Here is a 10,421-nt window from a genome sequence, read left to right as displayed (position 1 = left end):
CCCATTCCTTCTCTCCAGAGATACTGCCTGTCCTGTTAAGTTACTCCAGCATTTTGTGTCTATCTTCGGTGTAAACCAGCATCTGGAGTTCCTTCTACCGGCCTTTGTGTTTTGTGTGTAATGTTGCAAGACTGATAGGTGCTGAAGAAACTTTAGTGAATTTTTGCAGTGCAACGTCTGATGTTACACTCAAGCCTTTATTCCTGTGGGGGTGGTGAGATGTTCAAGGCAAAGAGCAGCAGAGTGTATCATGATCTACTCATGGTATATTCTCTGCAGAAGCTTCACTTTTATCCAACACCAGCAGCTGTAAAATAATAATTGAGTGTTGGTGAGAAACGGGGTATTGCATTTTATGTTACTTCCATTCCTTTCCTACTGGTCAGAAATTCTACAGGCTTAATAACTAGAAGGATGGAAAAGAAGATAAAGGGTTTCAGAATTCATGTGAAATGGGCAATTCAATGCTGTTATCTTATCCTTGGATGTAATAAAATGAAAAATCTTCACAATAAAAAATTGAGCTATTTAATAATCTGGTCTGAAATTATAGGATGAAATAAATACAACAGTCACAGATTTATCGTACAATTAAGGAGAACTTGCGTAAAGCATTCATAAATAAAACAATATACTTTTCTTTAATATCTTTAGTATCTTGTCTGCTGGCATGTTGACAAAATGTAATCCCATTGAATTATGAATATGTTATTTCCTGCCATGGACATGACATTCTTTCAGTCAGTTTTTAAATGGTCTTGCTCTTCATGATGCTTGCTTCTTGAATTTAAATAGTCTGCTATGAAGTCTGAGTTCTGATACATCAGCACACCTGACAGCGTAAGCCCGATACCAGCGTAACTTAACGCGGTCATCTCACTGCCAAAGAGGACCTGTGATATGACGAGGTTTCCAACCATGTTGAGATTTCCCACAACATGGAGAGTGACGGCTGAAGTAAGTGTCGTGACACAGAAGCTTGCCAAATTGTACAGGACTGAGCCAAGGCAGCTAAGCAGAATGAACATCCAAAGTCTGTTGTCAGATTTAATGGATGACTCCCATACGGTGTCACTTTCCAGCAGAAACGCAGCTGAAATAAGAATACAGAAGCTTGGGATGGACATCAAATAGAGCAGGATGACAGAGTTGATCTTTTCTTCCTGAAGGAGAATACCTGAAAAAGAAGGCAGTGATGAGTGTTGTAATATTAGGTACTGCTTTCAATAAGTGGATAAAACATATAAGGAAGACATTTGAATATTACAGATAGAGGCATGGGTTAAAATTGAGGCAAGGGATAAAATCAGGAAACAGAAACAAAAACAGACAGAACCAACTGAACAGAGAAAGTGCAAAAAGCAAATGGGTAGGCATGGTGTTATTTAACATTAACCGTAACAGCAATTTTGAATACTCGGCATGTCCCACTCTATATTCTCTTTTACAACTAAATTTGAAGAGCTTCAAAACTCTGGTTCCAAAGATGAAAGAATTCCCGGTTAAAGAACTTCTGTGAAACATCCGTAACTGGATTTCCATTTTGTAATTATTTCCATAGTAACTGATTCAGCATATTAACAATTAAGCTCAGTTCCAGGTTACCATGAGTTCTGTAACCTTACATGGAAATGTCACACTCTCCATACACAGGTTACTCAACTGCATGGTGGAACGGATTTATTTCATTCCAAGTTTTATTCCATTCCACAGTACTGAACTGTGCAGGTTGGGATCAGTATTATAACACCAGTATTATAACTTCATACAGAACTATTTTGTAATCTACTGCTCCTGCCAGCAGTGATTTCTTCCTGAATAATATTCACCAGTGGTGGATGTGACTCAAGCAACAACCTTTAAAGCAGATTCTAGAATGTATTATAGCCAGTCATCGTTACTGTAATCGAAATGTCATTTTTAATAATAGTAAGAATATAAAAGTCCATGGCATATAGAAAGAGCTGAGAGCCAGGGGAAAGGAAAATGAGAGATATAGACGATGATGTAGAGAGATATAGAACAATGAATGAAAGATATGCAAAAATGTAATGATCATTCATTTCTTCTATATTTCTCTACATCAATTTCTCTAGATTTCCTTTCCCCGACTTAGTCTGAAGAAGGGTCTCGACCCAAAATGTCACCTATTCCTTTTCTCTAGAGGTGCTTTCTGACCCGCTGGGTTACTCCAGCTTTTTGCGTCTATCTCCAGTTTAAACCAACATCTGTAATTCCTTCCTACACATCTGGGTATTTGTATACACGGCCTCATCTTGTATAAGCTAAATTGAGTAATATCAACTGAATTGGATGCTGAATTTATAAAAGCGTTTTTACTGTTTTAATTTGGAGAAATTAAGAGAAAATGAAAGACTACAAGAATGAAAAGTGACAGTGACACACCCTCAGATATTGTTTAACAATGGAAACTCAGATTACTACTATGTTAAATCTCTCTCAACTAAAGATGCTGAATTCTCTTAACTGGCAACCTGGGGCGGCATGATGGCGCATTGGTAGAGTTACTGCCTTAAAGCACCAGAGACCCGGGTTCGAACGTGATAACAGGTGCTGCCTACACAGAGTTTGCACTTTTTCCCTGTGACCGACTGGGATTCCTCCAGGTGCTCCGGTTTCCTCCCGTGTTCCAATGACGTGCAGATTTGTAGATTAATGGGCTTCTGTAAATTGCCCCTAGTGTTGGATACAACTAGTGTACAGGTGATCAATGGTCAGTGCGGACTAGATGGTCCGAAGGGCCTGTTTCCATGCTGTATCTCTAAACCAAACCTCTGTTGGACAGGTTGGGAGAGTGGGCAGAGAAGTGGCAGATGGAATACAGCGTAGCAGAGTGCAGAGTCATGCATTTTGGTAGTAGGAATAAAGATGTAGACTATTTTCTAAATGGGGAGAGAATTCAGAAATCGGAGGTGCAAACGGACTTGGGAGTGCTGGTGCAGGATTCTCAAAAAGTTAATGTACAAGTCGAAGTAAAGAAGGCAAACGCAATTCTGGTATTTATTTTAAGAGAACTAGAATACGAAAACAGGGATGTCATGCTGAGGCTCAATAAGGTGCAGGTCAGATCGAATTTGGGCTATTGTGTGCAATTTTGGGCCCCATTTCTGAAGGATGTGCTAGCACTGGAGAGGGTCCAGAGGAGGTTTATGAGAATGATCCCAGGATTAAGTGGGTTAACATCTATGATGAGTGTTTAACGGCACTGGGCCTATACCAGGCATGTGCCATCAGGTTAGGCAAGGTAGGCACTGCCTACCCTGACTAAATTTATTAAATGATAATTATTAAATATAAATAGTAAAGGCACGGGAGAATTATGCCTACTTAATAGAGCAATCTCTTAGGTAGGCATAATTCTCCGTGCCTTTCATACGCAGTACATGTAATACGGGAAAGTGTGTGCTGCTTCAAGCCGTCACTTTCAAGGGGAGCTGAAGGCAGCTGAAAATCTGCCTTCAGCAAGTTTCTTGGTGGGTTTTTCAAACATGGATTGTCATTATCTTAAGAGTATCGTAAGAAACAAAGAGAGAAGAATGGAGTTCGTACAAATAATGTGTTAAGTAGATTTCTTTGAGCTAAATGTTTTTAAATACCGTATTTCCCGGCAATAAAGACGATATTTTCTGCTCAAAAGAAAGGCTCGAAAATGTACCTGCATCTTGGAGGCCGAAGGTTAGGTTGTTAGCCAAGAAAGTTAGACTTGGCTATCCCTCAGTACAGCAACATCGAGAACGATGCTAGCAGCTGATGGGAAGCGGTTGTAAAGTGAGAAGCGTCTGTAAAAGGACAGCGCCGCTGGGGGTAGGTGGGGGGGAAGAAGTGTTCCTTTCACAGCATGTGGGGAGTCTGGCCAGGGGTAAAGTTGCGGGGAGGGCAGGAGCTTTGAGAAGGAGGGGGTTGGGGATCATGCCAACAACCAGCTCAAGAGCGGGTCAGCGGGCGATGGAGAACAGGACAGCGGGCGGTGGAGCTTACTCCACGTGTCAGTGCGAGTAACCTCAATTGGTCCCTTGTTCGCCCAGACACAGGCGTGTCCTGTTATCCATTATCCGCTGACCTGCTCCGCTCTACGATCTTTGCTCTTGAGCTGGTCCCTTCACTGTTCAGATGGAGAGCACTGCCAGAGGTGAGCGGTCGGGTCCGCTGTCCGTCCCAGCGGCCGCTCATAGCCACGTGAGCTACGTCCCTCCCCAGCCACAGTGCGGTGGCTCCGCGCCCGGAGCGCCGCGGCAGCGATGAACGAGTTGGTTACTCCCCGATTCCCTCCTTCTCAACGCTGCTGCCCTCCCTGCAACTTTACCTCGGGCCAAACTCCCCACACGCTGTGAAAAGAACTCTCCACCCAATTGGTCCTTTGAACTAGTATTGTCATTCAATAAGATCACGACTGATTCAACCTGTCCCGGTGTGCTCCCGTTTTTCCCACCATCTCTCCACCTGCCGTCACCCTCCACCCCCCACCCATTCAGTAATTCAAAATGAAGGAGATTTGGAAGTCTTGGGCAAATTGAATTGTTACTTTCTATATTCTTTTTTATTTTTACGGAGAGAAGAACAATCTGCGCATGCGCGATTTAAGATTTTTTAAAAAGCCGACTGACTGCCTACCCTGAGTAATTACTCACTGCATGTGCCCGGCCCATAACCACTGGAGTTTAGAATGAAAAGAGGGGACCTCATTAAAAATCACTAAATGGTGAAAGGCTTGGATGGAGTGGATGTGAAGAGGATGTTTCCACTAGTGAGGGAGTTTATGACCAGGGGTCATAGCGTCAGGATTAAAGGATGTTCCTTTAGGAAGGAGATGAGGAGGAATTTCTTTAGTCAGAGGCAGCTGAAATTGTGGAATTCATTGCCACAGAAGGGTGTGGAGGCCAAGTCAATGGATACTATTAGATAGATACATAGATTCTTGATTAGTACAAGAGTCAGGGGTTATGGGAAGAAGGCAGGAGAATGGGTTTAAGAGGGAAAGATAGATAGTTGGCAGGACTAGCGGGTGTGAGCTATAGGGAGAGGTTGAGTAGGCTTGGTCTCTATTCCATGGACGCAGGAGGATGAGTGAGGGATGGTCTTATAGAGGTGTACAAAATCATGAGAGGAATAGATCAGGTAGATGCACAGAGTCTTTTGCCCAGAGTAGGGGAATTGAGGACCAAAGAACATGGGTTCAAGGCGAGGGGGAAAAAGGAAATAGGAATCCGAGGTGTAACTTTTTCACACAAAGGGTGATGGGTGTATGGAACAAGCTGCCAGAGGAGGTAGTTGAGGCTGGGACTACCCCATAGTTCAAGAAACAATTAGGCAGGTACATGAATAGGACGGGTTTGGAGGGATATGGACCAAGCACAGGCAAGTGGGACTAGTCTAGCTGGGACATTGTTGGCTGGTGTGGGCAAGTTGGGCCGAAGGGCCCATTTCCACACTGTCTCACTCTATGACTATCAGCCATGATTGAATGGCAGAGTGGACTTGATATTCCGAATGGCCTTAGTCTTATCCTATTACTTATGAACATTTGAACTTGCAGCATCCATGTAATAATTTATTTATTAAATGATAGTGGTGTCAGGCAACCACCACAGTTTATGAACATAAAAATTAATTTGTTTCCCAGAATATACAATTCAGACGAGTGTGTTCTAAATATATCTACTCCATATCAAGTCTCTGCATCTGTTTAAATACTGCCTTGCGGAAGGTGACCTTCAGATAACTCATGGTTACACATAATAACAGTCTATGTATAGGCTAGTAAAACTGCAGTAGCAGAAGTTTTAACACATGTTAAGCGATAGAAAAACAAATACACAACGCAATAGCTGTTTGCACATTCAGTTCTTCATGGTGTTAACTGTTACAACTCTGTTCAGGGGAGAAATTGTCTGATAAAGCAGAATAACTAAATTGTGAGTAATTATATCATTATAATAAACATGTTGTTCAGAAATAACTCAAGTTCACTGGCTATGCTTTATCAAATCAACATGATACAGTATTTGTTGGGAAAATAAGAGAACGATTGTGGATGATCAGCCATGATCACATTGAATCGCGGTGCTGGCTCGAAGGGCGAATGGCCTACTCCTGCACCTGTCTATGTATCTATGTAAGATTAGTGTGCAAGCTATTACCAGTGTGTAAATACGCCATGTTTCTGGTGGAAAAGAAATAAACTGAATTGTAGATTGCTCCAAATAAAGATATATGAAGCTGACAATCATTGCATGTTGTAAATATATAACAACAGAACAATTGCATAATAGAAAGCTTGTTTTTTTTATATCTTACATTTTTATTTTGAGTTTTTCCCATTTAACTTCCTCTTCCTTATCTAGATTGCGTAATTAACATTTTCATTGAAGGTGTTTCTATTTTTTCCACTTATCATTGAACAAGGAAAGTTGACTGCTCGCCCATTATTCACCAGATACCCTTTTGACCCTGTCCAAACATATCATTCACATTTTCAGAGTGTTGCAGTGCCAATAATTTGGATTGAACAGCTAAGGAAAAAACATTCTGATAAGATCTTACTGCAGCATAATCAAAGGAGATTAACTCTGGCTATGTTTGATTTTGATTTTCATGTTAAATTGCTCTCATTGAAATTGCTTTGAGAGTACACACACTCCAACAATTGGTCTTCTGAAAAGTCCATCCCAGGGCAATTGGAAAAAGAATACTGGGAAGCAACTATACCTTTCTTTCAATGTACTTTCATGTTGATATTGTTGCCAGTACAAGATGCATAGGAAGTGTCAACGTTCAGGAAATTTGGAAAGCCCAGTGACGTTTAATATTCAGGTTTAGATGAATCGCTTCACAAATTAATTATTTCAATGTGAGTTTTACTATCAATGCTTATTTCTGATTTGCCTTAGCTAAAACTACAAAGATAATTCCATGGCAATTACAGGAGGATAGTTAATAGCCAATCTTAATAGTGTCACATTTGATCCAAATTGAATAAGAATGTGAGGTTTCATGAAGGTTATTATTGAAACATTTGAGCTTTTTGCAACACACTTTTAAGTTGCAAGGTCAGTTTCACTGTTTTTGCAAAATGAAATATAAATCCAAGAAATATGAAATAAAAAGGAAAATGCCAAGAAACTTAGCAGGCCAGGGAGTATAAGTGCAAAGGAAAAAAAATCAATTTTTGTGATCTTTTGTCAGAAATCTAACCTGCTATTCTTTCCACGGCTACTGCCTGATCTATTGAGTACTTCTGGCATATTTTTATTTATCGTTTATTAGTTCTGAAATTCACACTTCATTCTTGACTGTGAATCGTAATCAATCTTTCTGCAATCATTCTGTCATTATTAGATTAACAGTTGTGCTTCATACTGGCACCTGGACCCATAATGCTCCAAGCAATATGTATATATATATATATATGTGTATTTTCTGCTGACAATATTCAGGAAAAGCAATGTTACTCATTGGTAATATGTGGGCGCACATTACTCAGCCTCATCTTAATTCTACACCCTTCTCAGAGGACAGGCTTGAATGAATACTCGTAATAACAAGCAGCTGCACACCCCACCCCAGTCAACGACAGCACCATGAAGACAATTACTGAGAAACAGAACTCACTTTGCTGGATGGACTTCACTCCTCTCAACATGGTTGCAGCAAAAATGTAGAAGCATCCTTTGTGATCAAACTGCATCTCACCAATGAGACTGAATGAAGCACCCAGACAGATGGGCATCATGGCAGTGTACTTCAGAATGTGATGGTGCTTTCCCAAGAAGAGCTTGGATATGGCAATAGTAAAGAGAGGCGTGGTGGTGGAGATAACTTGTGCAAATGAGACTTGCACGCAGTTCAACCCCATGTTTCCGAAAGCAATGGTGGCACAGAAGGTCAAGCTCAGTAAAAACACTTTCACTTTGGCAGCGGTAGATAGGCCGCTGATTTCTTTTATTTGCAGATTTACGAATCCCATTCGGATCAAAACATAGTCGATAACAATGGCTGTGAGCATGTGAAGCGCGGACAGCAAGAGCGGGTAATGGAAATTGTAGACGGCGAAGATGCATTTGTTGAGGCTGGTGATGGTGGTACCGGTGGCGAGGAGCACGGCGACCGCGGCCAGGGTGTGGAGAGTCTGTCGTCTCCTCGGGCTCTCACTACTCCCTCGCACTGAGGCTGGCGGAAGAAACTCCGGGAACACATCTGTACTGGTCATGGCAACTCCATCTCTGCGTTATTCCCCCTGTGTCCACCTCTAACGCCCTCCGCTCCTCTTCAACGTTGACATTAACCGTGGAATGGGGCTGATTTCTGGGTGTAAGTCCTGGCCATTGTAATAACTTGATTTTTGTTGGCGAATCAACGACCATTGAACACGACCTTTCACGCGCATAGCTAAATCGCTACTAGTTTCATGGGAAGGGAAAATATGACTGATTTTAATAGGCGAGAGAGCAGCGATTAGTCCACCACGCCTTGCTGTCGACTTGCTACAATGTAGCTCTGTCGGCGTCTCTCCTCTGTATCGCTGTGCTTGTTCTAACTAGTCTAACCCAGCGACCTCGCTGTATCACTGTGCTTGTATCGAGTCTGTAACCCAGCGGCCTCGTTGTATCACTGTGCTTGTATCGAGTCTGTAGCGGCCTCGCTGTATCACTGTGCTTGTATCGAGTCTGTAGCGGCCTCGCTGTATCACTGTGCTTGTATCGAGTCTGTAGCGGCCTCGCTGTATCACTGTGCTTGTATCGCGTCTGTAGCGGCCTCGTTGTATCACTGTGTTTGTATCGAGTCTGTAGCGGCCTCGTTGTATCACTGTGTTTGTATCGAGTCTGTAACCCAGCGGCCTCGTTGTATCACTGTGCTTGTATCGAGTCTGTAACCCAGCGGCCTCGTTGTATCACTGTGCTTGTATCGAGTCTGTAGCGGCCTCGTTGTATCACTGTGCTTGTATCGAGTCTGTAGCGGCCTCGCCGTATCACTGTGTTTGTATCGAGTCTGTAGCGGCCCCGCTGTTCACTGCGCTCCCGACCTCCCGCAGCCTCGGCTGCCCCCAACGAAGCGGCGCGAAGATAAATCTCCGCACGATTTATCGTCACTCCTCCAAGTATAGTTTGGTGATGAGCGAGCCCTGTAAAATTAAACCCCAAACGCCGTGCCAACGGCTGCCTGTTCTCCACCCAGTCAACGGCGAAGAAGAACAACGCGTTTGTTTTCGTCTTTAGAGTGACGGCCGTAACGCATCGCGCTGAGTGACACCAGGATGGCGAGAGCTTTGTAGTTGACGCGCACACAACACGCACCTCCTCCTTACAAGCGCAGGCACATGTTACGTTGCTTGGGGCTAGCTGTCGCTAAGCAACCTACAGCAGTTCAACGCTGAACACTGGAGCATTCTAAGAACATACAACGTGGACCAGATCAGCAGGGGAACAGGCCCTTCGGCCTACAACGTCTGGGCCACAGAAACATAGAAAATAAGGTGCAGGAGTAGGCCATTCGGCCCTTCGAGTCAGCACCGCCATTCAATATGATCATGGCTGATCATCCAAAATCAGTACCATGTTCCTGCTTTCCCCCAACATCCCTTGATTATTTTAGCCCTAAGACATCTAACTCTCTTGAATGCATCCAGTGAATTGACCTCCACTGCTTTCTGTGACAGAGAATTCCACAGATTCACAACTCTCTGGGTGAAAACGTTTTTCCTCATCTCACTCCAAAATGGCCTGCCCCTTATTCTTAAACTGTGATTTCCCCAACATCAGGAACATTTTTCCTGCATTTAGCCTGTCCAATCCCTTAAACATTTCATGTTTCTGTAAGATCCCCTCTCGTCCTTCTAATTTCCAGTGAATATAAGCCAAGTTGATCCATTCTTTCATCGTATGTCAGTCCTGCCATCCCGAGAACCCCACTAGTCACTGCCTGCCATTCTGAAAAGGACCTGTTAATTGCGACTCTTTGCTTCCTGTCTGCCAACCAGTTCTCTATGTCAATACCCGACCCCCAATTCCATGTGTTCTAATTTTGTGCACTAATCTTGATATAATCTGAACATGATACCAAGATAAACTCCTCTCCTCTGCTTGCAGGTGATCCATATCCCTCTATTCCCTGAACATTCATGTGCCTATCTGAAAGCCTCTTATTTGAAAAAACACTATTCTATCTGCCTCCAGCACCGTCACTGACAGAGTCTTAACCACCCCTCACTGCTTAAAAAAAACTTGCCCCACACATCTTTAAATGTTGCCTCTCCCACTTTAAATCAATGCCCTCTAGTCTTTGACATTTTCATGCTGGGGAAATGGTTTTCACTGTTTACCCTGTCTATGCATCTCATAATTTTATGTACTTCTATCAGATCTCCCCTCAGCCCCTGACACTCCAGAGAAAACAATCCACATCTG

At 42.9% G+C, this 10,421-nt stretch overlaps 1 protein-coding gene across 2 annotated transcripts; it reads right to left on the bottom strand.

Moving 5' to 3' along the window:
• Window positions 1-503: 503 nt before the first annotated feature.
• Window positions 504-9,445, bottom strand: slc35e4 (solute carrier family 35 member E4). Of its 2 annotated transcripts, XM_033043086.1 has the most exons (3): window positions 8,573-9,445; window positions 7,630-8,529; window positions 504-1,177 (listed from the first exon to the last, which is right to left on the bottom strand). In XM_033043086.1, the coding sequence occupies exons 2-3, from the start codon at window positions 8,225-8,227 to the stop codon at window positions 738-740; spliced, it is 1,038 nt and encodes a 345-aa protein (XP_032898977.1). In that variant the 5' UTR covers window positions 8,228-8,529; window positions 8,573-9,445; the 3' UTR covers window positions 504-737. The 2 variants fall into 2 exon arrangements, with proteins under 2 accessions (XP_032898977.1, XP_032898976.1); XM_033043085.1 differs by having other exon boundaries at window positions 515-1,177; window positions 7,630-9,445.
• Between the last annotated feature and the right edge of the window lie 976 nt (window positions 9,446-10,421).

The sequence above is a fragment of the Amblyraja radiata genome, chromosome 25 (assembly GCF_010909765.2).
Source record: "Amblyraja radiata isolate CabotCenter1 chromosome 25, sAmbRad1.1.pri, whole genome shotgun sequence".
Taxonomy (NCBI): Eukaryota; Metazoa; Chordata; class Chondrichthyes; order Rajiformes; family Rajidae; genus Amblyraja; species Amblyraja radiata.
This window is presented reverse-complemented; position numbering and strand designations above follow the sequence as displayed.